Below are 19,476 nucleotides of genomic sequence, written 5' to 3' on the forward strand. Positions count from 1 at the left end.
AGCACAGCCATATGCTGACTCGCAGGCACGCGTGCTTGAGTGGCCTTGCTGAACCGGCTCATACCTTCACTGCATAAGAGACTGCAGAGAGACAGATCCAACACTTACAAAAATAGGGAGGAGCCAGGCATTTACAAGGGGGGGGGCACCCCAAATGGAGGTGAGCCCGAATATATGCCTCCCTCTGGATCTGCTACTCTGTTGTGCACACATGATTGTCACCCATATTCAAGACATCGTGACATGATGTAAATTGTACTTAACTACTGCATACCAATGCGCATACACTGACTGCTACAAATAACAGGATGCAGATTTTCTTATCTTCCCAGACAAGCAATGACAGTGGTTTTATCTTATAAGCATCAGTATTGTTGGTACGACTGTCCTCCCCTTCAGTAACGCACCACTCACCCAACACATAAAGCACCCCTCATAAAAGTGATGAATTTATCCATTTTATGCAACTTTATGCAAAGTTAAATTTATTTCACACATTGTTCTTGTTAAGAATACATACCTATAGTCCAGCAAGTTTATGAAGTACCGTGATGGAGTTTTATTTCAATAAAGTACCCTTCTTATTGACGGCAACGCTCAAAGCTGGTCCACTTTGAGACGGGAAAACCTTTGCAATGTCGGTACTTGGAGTTTCCTCCATTCGCACAAACCCACTGTCTGTCAGATGAGGGCCTGGGTAAGCGCGACATCAGAGTCGTGCTGCATGCTTAGGCATGTAGACAATCCACATGCTGTACATATGTTACTGCTCGTCAGTGTTCCACTGGCTGATCACGCGGGCTTGCGGCTGTTCAATTTGGCTCCTTGCAACCTCTGTGGTTCTATACAGCTAAGTGGAACGGCCTCATGGCAGGAGACACAGAGTCAAGGTGAGTGGCCACGAGTGATATTTTTCAGGCATCACAGTCAAGTTCGTCCAACTGGAGAGTTCTAGGCAATGGCTGGCGTCATCCACGTACGGTCTTTGCTTCACTTCACTTCTACTTTTCTTGAATTATTGTTTCAGCGAATTACTTGAAAAACGTAAAAATGCTGCACTATTTGAAACGAGTGCAAGCAACGTTTCATGGCAGATAAGCTACAAAAGGATGGGCGGCATTGCCACACCTCTCCTCCCCCTCCCCCTATATCCAGTGGTGTAACTACGGGGGCACATTTCCCCCCTCCCTGTTCCCCCTCCTGTATGAAATTTTTAAATGAGCACTATCCCCAACATCATTTCTTTGCTTTCAGCGCCTTCTTGACAAAACACATGCATCCCCCACATAGTTTATCCGTGGTGTCACTGGCGTAAAACCTACGTGTAAAACCCAAATCCTGAAAAACTTCATACACTCAACTAAAAAACTGAAGGAAAATTTCGGATGAATACTGTTGAGACTACATACATGTAAATTAACATCATACACAACTGGTTTTTTGAAGGACGGATTTCTCATATTTTAATGTGCAATTATATTAAGGGTAAAAGATTTTGATTATGGAAAATAATAAATATTACATAAGAGCAAAGCTATACTGTAATTCGACAACCGGAATTAGAAGCCATTACTACGGTGGTGCAACGCTCGTGGACAGGTGGTACGCGCGCGTTCCACGCCTCTTTGACCAATAGGATGTCGTGATTAGTCAGTGCACGCTCGCGTCAAGCTGAAGAATGTGCGTGTGAGTGCGGCGCCACCGTAGTTATGGCGTCAAATCGGATTAGTCTACACAATGAAACTTTAAATAGTGAATAGAAATTAACAGGCATTAACGAATACAGTACACTTATGTACAGTTGCATGAAACATCCATATGTATCATGAATCTTATGCTACCTATTTTGTATAGTAAACACAAGTCAAACCAAAAAGTAAAATGCGAAGTCCAGAGTGGCTTGTTTACCAAATTGAAACATTACTGAAACACCTTTCTCAGATAAGCTACGCAAAAGCTAAACCCTGAGAAAAATACAACATTGGATGCTGGGAAAAAAGCTTTTGAAGTCATTCGTACTTCCATTCCAACCCTTACCTGGGGGTCTTTCTCGGCAAATTGGAACCAGTGCTGATCTCGAAGACAAAGACAGTTGGTGTCTTCTTGTGCAACTTCTTTCAGCTTTCCAATATAACAAAGTACACGGTATGTAGCCTCTGGCTGCATCATTCAAGGGGAGTCTATGCCTGTTACACCCTCACGCCTTCTGCACGTACCCAGCAGGCAGGGGCGTCTTCAAGGTCTCCAGGAAGATACTTTCCTCCTCCAAGAATTCCTTGTCCTTTAAAAAAAAAACAGAAGCAAAAAGCTTGCAAACAATGATGACAGTGAGCCTTAAACAGGGAAGACAGAAGTTGCACAGTCTGAAGCAACCACTGAGATCAACAACCCTGTTTCAGCGCACTGCGGGTGTGTGTCGGAAGACAATATGTGACCTGTCGCTACAAAATGAATGTCGGAATAGTCAAAAATTGAGATATTGGTATTTTTGAATTCCGCAGAAAAAGAGCTTTTCAGTGGTATGCACACGGAACACTTTGGATAAAAGTATAAGGTGATAATGTGACATTATTCTGGCGGCTTTGCATCTTTGTTCCTGGCATTGTTTGAACATTTCAGACCAGGCACGAATAATGATATTGTCAAAATTGTGGAGAAAACAACATTTTTAAATATATGATCACACAAAATATTAAGAATTGAATAGGAGACGGGTTACTCTTTCAAAATATTACCAAACCCCTAAATTGATCTCCACTTCAATGTGACTTTGAACCCTCAAAATAGGAAAGAACGGGTTGTGACATTTCTCTCATTTTGTCGTGACGGGTCACATATTAGTACAGGTCGTCTGATGTAAGGCCGTTCAAGACCACTCACGGTGAGGGCTACGAGAAACCAAAGAGATAGAAAGGAAAGGTGGGTGATGGAAAAGGCAAATTAATTCAATGCAAAAGATGCTTGTTTACCCTGAGCTGGAACTGGGATATGATGCTGGAAGACAGAATGAAGACAAAAATGTCCATAGCAACGCAATATGTGGAAAGAAACATTGCAACTGGTGCAAAACGTCAGTGCTGTAGTCTAGACCATCACAAGACCATGCACAAGACCAGACACAAGACCATGCACAAGACCAGACACAATACCATGCACAAGACCAGACACAAGACCATGCACAAGACCAGGCACAAGACCAGACACAAGACCATGCACAAGACCAGACACAATACCATGCACAAGACCAGACACAAGACCATGCACAAGACCAGGCACAAGACCAGACACAAGACCATGCACAAGACCAGACACAAGACCATGCACAAGACCAGGCACAAGACCAGACACAAGACCATGCACAAGACCAGACACAAGACCAGACACAAGACCATGCACAAGACCAGACACAAGACCAGACACAAGACCATGCACAAGACCAGACACAAGACCATGCACAAGACCATGCACAAGACCAGACACAAGACCCGTCACAAGTAAAAGGGCGAACAATGCCGAAGGAATCCTTTTGTTGCAGTTCATTTAAATAGCTTGCGGCTTGAATTCAGACTGGAGGTCTCGTGTTGGTCTTATGCTGGTCTTGTGTGGTCTTGTGAAGGTCTCAAGTGGTCTCGACTACAACATGGCAAAACGTTAGCTGCTGCTGTTGTGGAGCCTCTTTTTAAATGTACAGAGAAAATGTGAAAGCACTGTTGGCCAATGAACAAACAGAATCACCCTCAATTTAATTCATTAAACATCCAAGCCATATCTAAAAGGATTGCTGGGTATAGGCGACTGGATGATTAAAACGGGGTCTCTTCGGGTTGGGTTGGGGCTCCAGTGTAGGGGTAACCAGAGGAGGGGAACCCTTTAAGCTGGTTACCTTCTCTGCTTCCACTTTCCACATTCTCAGGCTGTGGCCCAGCTCGGCCTGTGACAGGAGAGCGTCAACGTCTTTTGTGGTCAGGGCTCTGGAGGGGGCCATCTCCCTCTCTGGGTAGGGGCTGTCATCACTGCCGAGCTGCATGGACCGACTGAGGTGAGGCGTGTTGAGGAGGACGTTGTTGTTGGTAGACCAGGCTAGGGTGGGAGACAAAACACCTTAAGAGAAAGATGTTAAAAACTATCCCTAAAGGGGAACTGTACCACAGGAAACGCTGATCTCAACCTTGTACGGCGTTCCATTTGTCAGCCGCCATTGTCACCCAATGGCAAATACTTACAAATTTGAAATGATTTATAGTATTTTACTTTGATCGGTTATCGAATTCAAGCAGTTACATCACTTTTTCCAGTACCCTTGTAGGAGAGCAAACGGCTTGTGTGTATGCTCACTGAAGACATCCTCACCTGGTGATTTAGGGGGTGCTGCAGGACCACCACACATCTGGCAACGCAGTGACCCCTTCAGACGCTCGAGGTTCCTCTGTTCACGAGCAAGATCCAAACGCTCCTACAAATGGCAACAAATACGGGCATATCAGCAAACAACAAACAAATAACCCCAAATTTCCAGATCCCTTCCAGGCCTTTAACTTAACACAAATAACAACCCACTAAGCATTTCAGGACAAAGATGGGCAACTCCTGGATTGGATGTGGCTATCTGGGGCCAATTTCACAGAGCTGCTTAAGCACAAAATTTGCTTAAGCGCGAGAAAAACCTTGCTTGATAAATCAGGTAACCAGCCAAAACTCCATGTGATGTGTATCGTTTTGGAATCGTAGTTAGCTGTCTTTTGGTCAGCATGACAATCAAATAGAGTTTGAGCTGGTAACCTTTGTTTCTTTTCGCCCTTAAACAGACTTTGTGCTTAAGCAGCTCTATGAAATTGGCCCCTGTACTCAAATGGATTCAGTGCCCGGGTACCAATCAATGCCAAGTCATGCATTAATGTGTCATGCCAGTTCAAAAGATTCCAATGTTGCAGCACTGGTACTACTTTTCAACACACAAAAAATTTAAGCAACTCTTGACTCTGCGTAAAAACTCCAATGTCTAAGTCTTTTCTGAGGTTTTCAGAAGATTATAACCCCAAAATAGGTTGTGCTGACATTTTTAGAGAGATGTGAGGGGGACAAAAGGTACCAATGTCCGGAGCTGATTTTAGAGAGAGTTGTGACATGGGCGTTTCACTTGTTGGAACCAAAATGGTGGATTATGCGTCAGTGCACAAGGACAATCAGCACACAATATCTGAGTGTTATACAGCACATGTAATGAACAGCCATTTGGGTGCCAAAGTCTGAAGTTGGCTTAATCCTCTCCATATACAGCTTGGCCAGTGTCTGTCTAGCATTTGCTGTACAACCCGAGTTGAAGAGTTTGTAACTGCTTCTCTCACCTGGGCAATTTGTCTCTGAGTCGCCCGTAATGTCTGAAGCTGAGCCTGTAGATTCATGTCTCTGGTGGCCTGGTCAGCTTCGATTGTCTTGGCTGCTTGCAGGGCCGACTGACCCTCCTCCCTGGCCTGGACACCCTCCTGGTGAGGCAAAGATGAAAAGGATCAGGTATTGTACAATCGATATGTATGTGTAGTTCACCCAGCTTCTTGTGCTCTGGCTGCTTCCAGGACAACTTCCTGGAAAGGCAGCGATAAACAGGATGAGATGTTGCATAATTGATATGTACAGATCAGGCACTTCGCTCAGCTTCTATAGTCCTAGCCATATCCAGAACTGGTTACTGCCGCTCCTCTGCCGCCCTGACCTTCTTCTGATAGGGCAATGATGAGAGAGAGTTCCATACACGGACATCACTTGGAGCCCTGTCCACAAACCCCATGAGGCTAGTCGAAAAACTTCTGTTTTCTAAATGCTTCAACATTTTCTCTGCTAAATTTAACTGTTTGGGGCATGTTATGGCTTTCTGATGGCTGATATAAACTGTAGGGAATAACTAGCGATATCTGGGCATGGAACTTTTCTCAATGATGCATTTGGTTCATATTTTTGATATCAAATTGACACGTGATTGGGTAATACACCCAGCTTGTACTGTAAAGATTTTTATTGAGACAGTAACAACAGTACTTGGTACACGTGGTGATCATTATGAAACTTTATGAAAAAATTCATATTCTTTTAAATAAGCCCCACTGTCAAATATACAAAGTATGACATACAATTGCTGACCAATTGTTGGCTTATGGTAATGGTGACTGACCTTGAGGAACTGTGCGGTCATTTGGTACTTTGACACCTTCTGATTGGACCCTATTGATAAGCAAATCATGTGATGTTGTGAAAACAAAACAAGTCTGTCTTACTGCGACAGCCTCCTGGATCTGTTGGGAGCGCTGGCGCAGCGTTTCGGCCAGCTGCTGCAACCGGCGCTGCTCGCCGTCCAGCTCCTGCCGCCGCTGCCCCAGCTGCAGCTTCTCCTGCTGCAGGGCCTGCTGCTGTTGCTGCAACGAGGCACCCTGGGCTGTCAGCTGGCTGCGCTCGGCCGCCAGGCTCTCCAGCTTGCCTTCCTGCTCCGCCCCGACCTGTGTCCGAGATAAAAACATGGCGGGGGGAGGGGGACACAGGGTTTAATCCTGGTATGCCCAGAGTTTCTCATATCGGCCCAACAGCCCATCTACAGAAGGCTGCAACCGATAGAATGAGACAACTCCCTCTTGACCATGAGCAAGAGGAAATGAGACGATGAGCCCTCACATCTGGGCCCAATTTCATGGCGCTGCTTACTGCAAGCGAAAAATCGGCGCTTACCGTAGCAGAAAATTCTGTGCCTACGGCGAATGCATTTCACGGGTTAGCGAGGATTTTTGGCCTGTGCGCATGCATACATCCCGTAACTAAGGATTCTGCGCTAAAAGGGTTAGCGCAGGATTTTTCTGCTAGCCTGGTTAGTGCAGAGTGGAGATCGTAAGCGCAGAATTCTGCGGTAAGCAGCGCCCTAAAATTGGGCCATGATCACGTTCTCCACAAAACGGTACAGCGGTAGTACGTTTCAACCAACATGTGACTTGCCACAGAAACAGTCAAAATTATCCATCAAAAGCAAAGTAGAAAGGTTCAGCTCAAACTTGACGGTGCATTCAATGAGCCAGTTTGAGATTTCAAAAAAGCAAGGCCTACTGAGACAAAATGTCAGTTTAAGCGTGTTTGGAACGTGTGAGTCAGAATATGGCCGATCTGATAGGGCCAACCTTGTACATGTATTGCTGCTCAAGGATGACCTACGATGCACTTCATTTTGTACATGCACTGTGGAGATACTGATCTAGCTCACTGACAATGAAGAAATTAGGTTCCAGGGACCTTAGATAACTGCCTACTCCGCTGAACATCTCTAATTAACTTTTACCAAATTTTACTTCAAGAAAAGAGGTCAAATAGCTTGGAAGCAGCTAGCCAATCGGCTCACCTGCATAGCTTTGTTGGCCTGTTCCTGGAGGGACGCCTCTAGCTGTCTCCTGGTGGCAGCAACTTGGGCACGCTCGGCCGCGAGGGCCTTACGTTCCTCTAGACATTGCGCCATGATGGTCTTCTGATCACCCAGAATTGCATCCTGATTGAACATAAAAAGAAGGGTTTCCTAGAACGAGTATGCAAAGTGTTGTTCTTGAGACTCCTTTTGACCATCTGCAAGACTTCCTGTCTGAGTTCAAGTCGCACACTATTCAAATGAAATGCATCAAAAGCATTCCTTTGTCACTGTTCACCCAGTTACTTGTGATTGGTCTTGTGCCCCGTCTTGTGATGGTATCAATATACGAAATACAGTAGATTTGTTGATCGTCCTTCTGAGAGGAAAGAGGGACAGTCTCAATCATATGCCGGTCTTTTCAGGAATGAGATTGGGGGATGAAGAGAAATCTGCAAAATGAACTGCCAGGGGAGCGGTAAAAATAACTTTAATAAAATAGTGTGACATTTCGGGGCTCTTTTGGCATTAGTTTTCTCCAAATTTGGTTATGATTGAGTCAATCTTGCATTTAGTGGTTTTTAAACACAAAGTGCAAAAATGACATCAAACCTGAATGAATAAACGTTTAGAAATCTAAACTTTTAGTAAAGAATCCTGAAGTCCAGAAAAACACTGAGAAATCACACCTCTGTTGTTTTGATTCGAACACACCTGTCGAGGGAGCTTTGTAAACAAACAATCAGTACATTCCACAGTCAATTGAATATAAGGTTTTATGACGAGAAATTGGGCTCTCCAGAACTGTGCCAATGGGAAGGGGGCATAAATGATTCCTTGAGGTTCTCCAAACAGAAGAAAAAAGACGCACCTTGGCCCGTTGCAGTGAAGCCTGTTGGGAGGCCAGCTGCTCTCCCGCTAGCTTACGCTCCTCCTCAACAGCTCTCTGAAGGCTGCTCAACTTACTCTGCTCCTGGCGGAGACGGAATCTCTCCTAGGATTAAACAAAGTGGCGTAGAAAGAGAAAATGTTTTGAGGTTATTTCTGAAACGAGGCTCTGCAAGCTTTGGGGGAATGTGTAAAGTACGCATTTCAATATGCACATTTATGGTTCAGAGTCCCACAAAAGGGTATCCCCAAGGTATTGAAATGACAAAGTTTTGCAATGCCTTGGTTCTTCATACAAGACATGGAGTGCCTCAAAACTTTGAATGCTATTTCAGAACAGAGGTTAATGCCTTTGCACTCTGTACTGCTGACCAGCCTTCTTCCATCGGGAACACAGCAATTCCTTTTGGGAACTCACTGTTCCCGAAAGGAGCATTTCAGGTAAAACAGGAATGTTCTAACTTCTGAGAAGTCTCCCAAGGCACAGAGTCAGAGTTCTAACTTTTGCTTCCATTTTAGGGCATTCCATTTGAAACAGGGGTCTCCTTTTGGAATGCTCCATTTAAAACAGAGGGTTCGTAAAGGTACTCTCCAATGGAAACAGAGGGGGTTCCTTTTGGAATGCTCCATTTGACACACAGGGGGTTCCTTTAGGAATGCTCTATTTGAAATACGGGGTACTGCTCCCAGGAACGTGCCACTATCCTGAGCATATTCACAGGTGGATCATGCTGCTCAGACATCTCCTATTTTTCTAATACCTCGTCCAGCTGAGAGTTTTGCTGACGGATGTGGGCCTCCAGTCGGCTGACCAATGCTTCTAGCCTGGCCCTCTCCTGGTTCATCTCATCTTGCTTGTCAGACAAACGCTTCTCCATGACTAGGACAAAAATCAGAGACAATGTTTGGCATGAAGAACATCTACTCCTCAGACCGTGACACAAACTGACATTCAAACACTGCCTCCAATGATCAATTACTTTGATCATAATCCTACCCTAGTCCCACACTGATGTGTTCTCTGATGTGTCAAGCTTTGCATCTAAGAGAACTCACGAAAGGAAACTGTAAAAGGGCTTGGAAAAATTTCTGATAAAACAACATCAACCACCAATCTGAAACTCCAGGCAGGCTTTCCAAAATCCCACTTCAGATACCGATTCTTAAACAATTCAAAACAAATTAAATGGTAATGACTGTTGGAGCATCCAACTCAACTCCCTGGACAATTGGCTGGGAACCTCCCTGAATCTGTCAAACATTTGACAGACAAACAAACCAACTGGACATTCTCCAAAGCCATGCCAAACTGTGGGCCTTCAAGTCTCACATGAAACAACAGTGACTGGGTTTCGCAGTTTTCTTATCTATCATTACACCTATAAACCCAAATTTTGGAAGGATTTGTTAAGAGTTTACAATAAAGAAGTAAAAGACATGCTACACGCCTCCCTTGCTGTTATTGGTCATTTCCGTCAAAAATTGGGTCACCAGTAAGAATAAGTGGACTTTACAGATCTGATTCTATCTATCTATTTTAAGTGTTTGATTTTTGTCTGATGGGGAGAGATTTGGTAATTTGATAGATTTGAGATAATGCATCTGACAGGTTTCGCTGGGCATACCTTGCAGCTGCTGGTCTTTCTCTTTGAGCTCCACGGAGCGTTGTTCAAGCTGGCTGTGGTGTTGGCCCTGTACCTGGCTCTGTAGGCTGCCCAGCTCCTTGCTGGCCGACTGCACCTGATCAACCACAGCCTGCAGGGATCTGTATGGAAACATCAATCGAATGAAGGTGACTGCAAACGTGGCATAAACAAATAAGGTCTTTGGTAATGAGTGTTGGAGCTGTCATCACCAAAGTTATCCTGTCTCGTAGTAAGTCCATGTCTGTCATATCTTTATAAAAAAGGGTTTTTTTGGGGGGGGGTGTAATTTCCCCGACGTTATTGCAGTGCATTTTTCTAATCATTCTTATGTCATCTTTTTTTTAATTATTCTTTTTTTATCATTTGGGGAATATTTCACTGATGCCTTGCAGTCATTGCAACACCAGTTTTACGAAAATCAAAAGAACCGTTCTTGCAAAATGCCCAAGGGAGATCCGAAAATGGGGGTGGAGGGGCAGGCAGAATATTATGTACACTTTGCAGACTCCATACATGTTAGAATGCATGCAGTTGGTAAGAGTCTACACTGGCTGATAATAACGGGAGGCACATTTCAGAAATTGATTGCCATAAATGGTTTTTTTTTTGCGAGGTTCATAATTTTAGGTTTCAGATGCAGGGACTTACTTGCTGTGTGTCTGTGTGCTGCGGAGCGCTTCCATCTCTCGTTGCACGGCAAGCTGCACCTGCTGCAGTTGCTGTTCATGCTGCTGCTGGACAGCATCCATGGCAAGCCTTAGCAGACAAAAATTGATTTGTAAATATGAAAATGAAGGTTTTTAAGGTGTAGTAGTTGCTCATATTCGAAAAAAAAAACTTTCTGAGAGTGATTTTTGAATTACAATTAAATTCAGCTTTGAAAAGCTGATCTTGCAACTTTTAAAACAAAATATGAAAGAATGATATAAATTCAATTATGTACAGAAGCTTGCAATACAAACTGGTTGTGGGAAAATTTAGGACCTCTAGTTTTCTTTAAGTATCTTCTTCATCTTCCATTATCTAATATGACAAATTTGTTGGAGGCAGATCAAATCTTGTCATTTTTATCAAATGTTTCATCAGGCAAGGAAGGTGACTTCACAGTGGTGCTAGCTATTACTAAGGATTTGTTTGAGCAAGTTTGGTTTCCCGTTGGGTATGCTTCCCATCCAATGTGCTGAAGTTCACTTGGTCAAATCTCATTGGAATGCATCAGACTTTCTTAACACTGCTCTAAATTTTGGAACAACTGATAAAAACAAGTAGCAAATAGATTTCTGAAAATCTGGAAAACAAGGAAAACCAAAAATGACCCTAAGGGAGTGTTGGGCAGTACAGTAATCTCACGCAAGGTTAATTCCAAAGGTGGTTTTTTTTTTACCTGTGAGTCTGCTGAAGCTGCTGCAGTTGGCCGCTGTGCTCTGCGTTCAGCTGCTGCACTCGCTGCTGCTGTTGCTGCTGCTGGGCGGCCTGGTCCTCCTGCAGCTGCTTGAGCCGCTGTTCGTACTGCTGCAGTGCTGCCGCATGCTCTTGACGGAGTCTGGTCTCGCGCCGGCCGGCCGACTCCTCCAGAAGCTGAGTGTAGTCTCTGCGGATGGAGAGAGAAAAAAAAAATTGTTCAGCTTCTGTCAGACAGCTTTGTCTTCGGCTGACTGTCCCATCCCACAACACGGAGTGGATGCTACTTACTTGTGGGCGTTTTCCATTGCCGTTTTCTGCTGGTGCTGCGCTTGCTGCGCGACCTGCAACTCGGCTTCCAGACGGCGCTTCTCAGCTTCCAACTGGTGGATCTGAAATTTGCATCAAATAAATCTGAATAATCAAGTAGCAGTTATGAATATTGATTACCTATTACAGCTTCAAAAAGAATATTTGTATAATCAATATGCAAGGGTGCTCTTTCATTCCATGTGATGAGGGGCTCAATAGGGTCTGCACTTTTTACGTTACAGTTGTGTTTTTTCCTACAAATGGCTGCTAAAACTATGGCTGGCCATCAGTACAAATGTCAAAGAATAATACATAAAAGTGTTAAAAATCCCAAGCAGCTGTCAAAACCAGATAACAATACATGTATTACAGGGTGTTAATGAAAACACAACTCTCTTTAAAATTAATGGGAAGAATGTACGTTTTGAACGAATTTTAAGTAAAATCGAAAACCAACACAAGGGCAATTTTCTGCAAACTTTGGCCATCCATACAAATTGTAGGCAAAATGAGAGGGGTCAATGCATCGAGTAGAGGAGATATTGCATTGACTAAACTATTGTTTTTTTCTTGTATTTTTTTTCTTTTTTTTTCTTTTTGAGTGAAAGACACGAGACTAGCCACAGTGAAAGTCCCACACAGTGGTCTTGTCCCACTTAAGGTCCAATTTTTGGCTGGCTTCAAGTTCAATTTGCATACAAATTACCCTAAATATGTTAGACACTTCTCAGGCCACCTTTCCACGTATACATTGTTGGCCCGTTCCATATCCATGCCCATTTGCCCTGTGTCTTTCCTGTACGATTCCAAAGTACACTCTCTGTGAGTTGCATTTATGAACACAAGGCACACACATATGAAAAGGCGGCTGTAGTCAGTCATGCAATATTCGATCAACTTCAGTTCGTAGTGTGCAGCACGAGTTGCACTTTTCCAAAGGTCAACTCACCTTCCCCTCCAGCCCGAAGCTCGTCAGGCCGGGTATCGTGAGTGGACTAGCGCCCGGTGCGTGCAGCGTGGCCGGGGAGGGCGCCGCCTGAGCCTTCAGCAGAGCCTCCTGCATCTGTAGTTGCTGCTGCATCGCTTGTTGTTGCTGCTGCATGGCCTGCTGCTGCTGCTGCTGTTGCAGCTGCTGCTGTAAAGCCTGCTGCTGGCTTGCCCACTGTGCCTAGGAGGAGGAACCATTTTTTCCCAGATTTCACTAATATGAAATTTAATAATAATAATATAATAACGGTAGAGCTACGAATGATTAAAAGAGGAACACTTTTTAAAGTGTGAAGCCCAGTATGCATTAATCACATCACTTTGTTAAATATTTTCTGCTTGACATCTCCACACAGTAAGACCCAGGTCGTATTAGCAAAGGCAACGTCCAGGGGTTTAGTTGATGCCATTACAAGTTAAGTCCAAGTCCAAGTCCTTTCACATAATCCAGTCCTTCCAAGAGTCCAGTCACAAGACCTTTTACCGGTCCCAAGTCCTTTCACAAGACAAGTCACAAGTCTGAGTCGGGAGGCCAGTCACAAGACCTTTCACAAGTCCAGTCACTAGTCCTTCTTTCACGACCAGTCACAGTCCTCCCCACAAGTCCATTCACAAGTCAAGTCAGGAGTCCTTCCGCAAGTACAATCGCGGGTCCTTCCGCAAGTCCAGTCACAAAACCAGTCACAATCAACAGGATAAATAATGGAAGAAGAATACTGCTCTCACAGGTCATTTCACAAGCTTATGACCTGGCATGGGACTGCATGACTTGTGATGGACTTGTAGGGACTTGTGATGAACTCGACTGTGGCTCTGGCATCGTTCAACAGGCCTATGTTCTGTTTACATGCATACTTTCTATAGGAGCAATGGATTCAAAGATCCATAGGAAAATTACACGTAAACAAAATACAACATCATCTATACAAAGTCCCATAGCATTAGTTAAGAGGACCTACTGTGCCAAGTGTGCTTCTGACTGAAAGGTTAAAACACTCCTTGAGGCTAAGTTGTCATAATCTTTCTCATAAATGGGCGTGGGTACCTGCTGCTTCTTCAAGGCTTCGTCCAGCTCTCGCTGGCTTTGCTCCAGCTGTTCCTGCCAGGCTGTGTTGGCTGGCAGTGCCGGCTGCGGTTGCTGGGTCGGTGTTGGGGTGTAGCGGGGGAGAGAGCTTGGTTGAGTGGCCAATGCAAGAGGCTCAGAAGGCTGCAACAGAAGGTACATACACAACGTGAAAGTCTGTATCGAAATCTGTTTCCAAAGAGTTTGCTTGCAAGAGGTCCCAGCAACCAAGTCAACTTCCTGTATAGTATGACCCATCCTCACAAAATGAGGCCTAAGTCCCCAGAGCCACTCTTGTTAAAGGCCTTTGAGAGAATCTTGCAAAATGTAAATCAAACAGAATCATTATTTTTCCACCTGCATAACGTCTATTTTCTTCAGGATACCAAAGTAAGTGGTGCATCACTCAGAAGAATGCAGTTTGCGCCATCTATTGAAAGCCAGAAATTACAGGGAAAAAAATGGCCTTCGGACTCATTTTGTGGGATCCGGTCACCCGTGTTAGTCTGCAATTAATCGTCCACTCTTCATTGTTTGGGTGCAGTACCACAAAATAGGCAGCTGGAAGTCTCCATTATTCTGTAGAAAATAATTCAAATTTTAACGGTCCAACTTGAAACAGTACAAATTGACAACTACTTGGCAATGTCTACTTATGAAGGTTGCTTCCCAGCATGCACTGAAGGTAAAGCAGTATTTGTGGTGTCCAACTGGAGCTATCGACCAATCGGGTGGCTGGAAGTGGGAGCCAACGCTGCAGTGGTGCCACACTCAAACATGGTGCTGTGACCTGCCAAAATGCATGCGCGTCAGTTTTTTTTTTATTAGAATACATGGACGAGTGTGGTGGCATCGCAGTTGCTGCATCTCCCTGGAATCCTTAGACTATACTGGGAATCGTTCTCAATTTGACGCCCACCTGCTGTCTAGCACCTGTGGATGGCATGGCAGCGTTCTTCTCTGGCATGCCAGCCCAAGTCCCGCTGCTGTTGAGCTGCTGCATGTCGGTTCCGTCTTGCCGCTGCTGCTGCTGTTTTTGTCTCATCTGCTGTCGCCACTGCGGCTCTTTCTTGGGTCCTACAAGCAGTTGAAAGACACGCATCCTAATGTGAACTGCAAGTGTTGATAATTTTCAGTTATGGTTCACAAAGACACAGAGCAGCGATAGTAACGGTGGATCGGAAATTGGTGCCACGAAAAGCAGAATAGACAAAGAGGGCATAGCTGAGGAACTCACCAGTCGGTGCTTGTTTCTGCGTCCCTGTATCTGCGGGTTGCTCTGGGGGTGTCTGTACCTTTGACTGCTGAGTGGTGGGGAGCCTGTCGCTAGATGGCTGCCTGGCAGGTGGTGTCTTCCACTGCTGCTGTTGCTCTTCCATTTTCTGCAGCTGTTGCAGTTGCTGCGCCATGATGCTGGTCTGCAGTGGGTCTTTTTCTTCCACGTCCTCGTCTACGTCAAAGTTGTCGTTGTCTGATGGAGCAAAGTACGACAAAGTGTACAAGTTATTTCTGTATTTCACTGGGGAGTCCAACTTGCCATTAGAAATCCAATTTACCAACATTCAGGTGTGAGGAATTGGGAGATGTCATTGTGTGTAATAACACTTACTAGTGTAACATTCGTGGGGAATGTTTATTATACCTACGGTAACAATGGGTGGTCTTTTTTTTTCTTGAAGAAAGATGGGATACTTTTAAGTTTAACACTATACCCAGAGAATCTGTCTAGTGGCAGGCTAACACCGAGTCATGCTGCATCAAATTGTCATACTTTGTCACTTTGAACTCTCGAAAAGCCTGCATAACTGTCAATTAAAAAAACACCTCACATATCATACATACTAATGGGCAGTGGTGTTGTTTGGAATGTGCTTACTGAACTAGATCTCTTTCAAACTGTGAACCATCTACGATCTCTATTTCTATTTGTTTGGCAGGTAATTTGCATTAATTCATCATTCTTGGAAATTGCCGAATGTGTTCTGAACTCACCAAATCATATGTCAGATGTGACAGGGACGTAAATTGGACCCCTAATTTATAGAATGACCCAGGTGGTAGCTGAGCTTATGCCGTCCCCTCCCCAGCTGGTGAAAAAATAGCTCTTTTATGTTTGAGAGAGGTTAACTTTTACTCTGTCACTTATCATGGTCAATTTTGGTAACTGTGTTGGGTCTTACCTGTGGGTTGGGGCGTGCTTGTTGCTGGTAGCCTGTCTGGCCTGGCTCTGCCACTTGAACCATCCCACGGAAAAGGTGATCTTCAGGACAAAAACAGCAAACACAAGAAACTTGTGACATAGATATCAACAATGCTAACCCCAGAGTGGACTTCGCAGCTTGAGTCCGACTTCAACATTAAACCACTCCGAATAACAAGGAACTTGTGGAAACAAAAACGCTCCCCAAACAGTTGTTACTGGCTGATGACTTGCTTACAACCTTACAACTTGGAAAAAACAAACTGGACCAAGGATGTCAACCCCCTGATAGAAAAAGGACAAGTCACCCAGGTTGGGAGTACAATCTAGCTGTCGGTTACATGTTGTGACCTTAGATGAGTCACATTGCCTCCCACTTGCCTCTCTCCACCCACGAGCAGAAATGATAACTGTGGAGGCAGAGTGAGTATCGTGTTTCATTGGCCATTAACCCCTGGTATACCTGAAATGGCAGCTTTGAGTTACAGACCGCGGCCCCCAGAGAGAGAGAGAGAGTAAGTTTGTGGCCTGGTGAGCAGGGAAAAGTGCCTTGTATTCACTGGTAATCTGGCACTGACAGAGATCAAGTCATTAGCTGTATCTTGTTGCATGCCTTTTCTACCTGCACGGAGAGAAAGGTTTTAAGAGCAACTAGTCCAAAAGATCAGCTTTTCTTCTAAGATCTCTGCTAAGTTTCTCTTACATTGTATCCCTTTTAGTAGGTGCGCTGAAGGGGTTATCTAAGGTGGAATCCATGGGTGTCTCATTGCTTGGAGTGAGTGCTTTGGGTCTGGAACAAAGGAGGGTCATACAAATATTTCCTTTACAAGAGGTTAAATTGGAAAATCCTTCAGGCCTGCGATCTCCTTACAATAGTCTTTCATTTCCGCATTCATTGCATGCTTCTTCATTACCAATAAGCTCAGTGGTAACTCTAATGCTCTTATGTCTTTAACATACAATACACTGAAGTTGAAATTTAACCCCTTTCCGAAAGCCGACTCCAAGAATTCCAGCCTCGCTTAGCCACGAAAGCCACCTGCCAAACCGCAAATTCTCGGTTTGTGGCCCTGTGTGAAAACGCAAGTGTGAAAACATTTTCAAGCCTTTTCACACAAGTGGGAAAATATTTTCCCAACCACAAAATATGAATGCGAATCTGAACGGCAATTCTTTTCACAAAAATTCCCATTTCCATTCACAGTGTTGACTTTCAATTGCAATGTCTGTTAATGTCACTTAGGCATTACATCGAATATACTGATTGTAACAACCACCTTTTGTCATGGCAGATGATATAGTGTCAGACACTTAACAAAAACACTTACTGAACTAAGGAGTCCAAGTCTATATCAGTGTCTGACAGTCCCAGATAGTCAGCTGCAGAGGGCACCCTAGCAGGTGGTTCTTTCTTTACTTTCTCAGGGGAGGCTCTTGTCTCATGTTTTGTTGAGGATTCTGAAGTGGTGAGGGGAGGTCTGTGCTGTGGTGATGACTCCACCCTCAGATTTTTATCTGGAGGGGGTGAAGAAGGACGACAGTTCTTTAAGCTTAATGGGTCAGCACCAGGCGAGGGGTCATGTGAGCACATTTAATAGTCATGGGGTCATGAAATGTAAACAGTATTGCATAGTGCTCGGGTCAAATCCTATTATAGTTGACTCGTGCAGTATTAAGTCATCAACTGGTATTCCTAGATTCCTGGGTTGTAAATATACTTCACCCTCTCAGACTGAAAATGTGCCGCGTTACCATAAATGAGGGACACTCGCATTCCACAATGCAGGACTCCAAGCTTTAACAGCAATTGGACTGATATGAGACCCGTCACGACAAAATGAGAGTAAAGTCGCATTGTAGGTTCAAAATCATAATGAAGTCGGGGTCAATTTTGGGGTTTGGAAATATTTAGAAAGAATATCCTGTCTCCTATTTAATTCCAAATATTTTGCTGGATCGTGTAGTAAAAATGCTATTTTCTTAGCAATTTTGACAATAGCATCAATCGTGCCTGGTCTAAAATGTTGAAACAATGTCAGGAACAGAGACGCAAAGCTGCCAGAATAATGTCACATTATCACCTTATACTTTTACCCACAGTGTTCCATGTATATACCACTGGAGAGCTGTCTTTCTGCAGAATTAAAAAATACCAATATCTCAATTTTTGAAAATTCCAACTTTCAGCTCATTTTGAGGTGACAGGTCACATATAATTCATCAACGGGCAATTCTTGCAATAAGAACCAAGATCTTTCACACAATAAATGAGAAGTACTTCTTGACGCCACCTACCAGTGGCTGATGCTTTCTGTTTTCCGGTGTCTGATTTCTCGTCGGGCTTTGCGACGTCGGTTCCGGTAGCCAGCTCCAGCCAATTGTCCTCGGCAGCCGCGCCGGGCTTGGAGTTCTTGCCTGACCTGCGGCTGCCGACCATACCTGCCGCAGCGCTCCTGGGTCTCTGCGCAGGCTCCTCCAGGTAGGGCGACATGCCAGCTCGGGACCGGGACCGGTCTGATCCGGCACCCAGGAGGTCGTCCTCATCTGAAAACCTACGCATACAAAAGAAAAGTTGACCTTTATTACGCAGGTAATCAGGTTGGAGGAGTCAGGCTGACACCCTGGAACCTTCCTCCCCTTCAGCCAATACCAATCAGTAATAACTAAACCCACAGAACAACCAACAAACCTCGCTATCCCACCTAATATGAATATCACATGTCATAGAAGAAAACAAGTGCAATGTCATCACATCAGGGATTTTACTGATTTGAAACTTTCACGAGAACCCACTGGAATACAATATGGAAGAAGCCAATGACAGGCTCACCTGACTGAGCGGCGAGAGGGCGGAGCAGACTCAGGTCGTGCTGTCACTGACGACGGGGTATAATCCCCAAAACTGAAATTTTCCTCTTTCTCCTCTTTGACATTGGCCTTGGGAGCTGAGTATTCCCCCCCCCCAAAAAAACAAGATAAATTAAAATTCATTAGCATGATACAAACTGTGATTAAATTAGAGGTAACGTGCCTTGTTTCATCTTCCTTTGTGATTTGAGCTTCAAATGTTTTAACACTGTTTTACATGAGACCACATTACACAATTAATCATTAATGATTAATTATGATTGTTAACCAGTGACATGAAAACATTAACCTTTACGAATATTTTATGAAAAAAATCAACTTTGATAAAAGTCAGAATATACGGTTACCTTTTCGAGATGCAAAAATACAAAGTACCCAGTTTGTAGGCCGTTCATAAGAGAACTTTTCATTTTGCATTAGACAAGACTATGTATTTGAGACTATCCATTGGAATCTTCCTTTCACTGATGCCATGAGAAGTAGTTACCGCTATCTTTTTTCTGCAGTATCTTGTCCAACTGCGAATGTCGCTGTTTGCCGGCCGGCGGCTTGTCCAGCATCTTGCTGGTGCTACTTGCTCCGAAGAGTTCGTTGACCTTGCTGCGAGCCTGCTCCACCTCCCGGTTGTCCTCGGGTCGGCTGCGACGCCTCTCTGAGACGTGACGGTGGACAAGTTTGATGAAACAGCCAATAACCTACTGTTATGTGATATCTACGAGCATCATATTTCAAGGGTCCT

General features: G+C 44.3%; 1 protein-coding gene across 3 annotated transcripts in view; it reads right to left on the bottom strand.

The window, feature by feature from the left end:
• Positions 1–445: 445 nt before the first annotated feature.
• The window catches only part of fbf1 (Fas binding factor 1), a 28,374-nt gene continuing 9,343 nt past the window's right edge, over positions 446–19,476 (bottom strand). For 2 of the 3 annotated variants that reach the window (XM_022246743.2, XM_022246744.2), the window contains exons 12-33: positions 19,225–19,389; positions 18,700–18,814; positions 18,165–18,421; positions 17,198–17,384; positions 16,573–16,659; positions 15,850–15,929; positions 14,907–15,140; positions 14,589–14,746; positions 13,652–13,813; positions 12,569–12,787; positions 11,599–11,699; positions 11,291–11,497; positions 10,555–10,662; positions 9,886–10,025; positions 9,022–9,140; positions 8,244–8,366; positions 7,373–7,516; positions 6,270–6,488; positions 5,346–5,483; positions 4,351–4,453; positions 3,884–4,080; positions 446–2,281 (exon numbers count right to left, since the gene is read on the bottom strand). In XM_022246743.2, the coding sequence (XP_022102435.2) occupies positions 2,198–2,281; positions 3,884–4,080; positions 4,351–4,453; positions 5,346–5,483; positions 6,270–6,488; positions 7,373–7,516; positions 8,244–8,366; positions 9,022–9,140; positions 9,886–10,025; positions 10,555–10,662; positions 11,291–11,497; positions 11,599–11,699; positions 12,569–12,787; positions 13,652–13,813; positions 14,589–14,746; positions 14,907–15,140; positions 15,850–15,929; positions 16,573–16,659; positions 17,198–17,384; positions 18,165–18,421; positions 18,700–18,814; positions 19,225–19,389 (3,347 nt within the window). In that variant the 3' untranslated portion in view covers positions 446–2,197. The remainder of the gene's footprint in view (positions 2,282–3,883; positions 4,081–4,350; positions 4,454–5,345; positions 5,484–6,269; positions 6,489–7,372; positions 7,517–8,243; positions 8,367–9,021; positions 9,141–9,885; positions 10,026–10,554; positions 10,663–11,290; positions 11,498–11,598; positions 11,700–12,568; positions 12,788–13,651; positions 13,814–14,588; positions 14,747–14,906; positions 15,141–15,849; positions 15,930–16,572; positions 16,660–17,197; positions 17,385–18,164; positions 18,422–18,699; positions 18,815–19,224; positions 19,390–19,476) is intronic. The other variant, XM_087138916.1, reaches the window with a different exon arrangement.

Source organism: Acanthaster planci, linkage group LG07, assembly GCF_054643075.1.
Source record: "Acanthaster planci isolate LZ-2023a linkage group LG07, COTS_SCS, whole genome shotgun sequence".
Classification (NCBI taxonomy): Eukaryota; Metazoa; Echinodermata; class Asteroidea; order Valvatida; family Acanthasteridae; genus Acanthaster; species Acanthaster planci.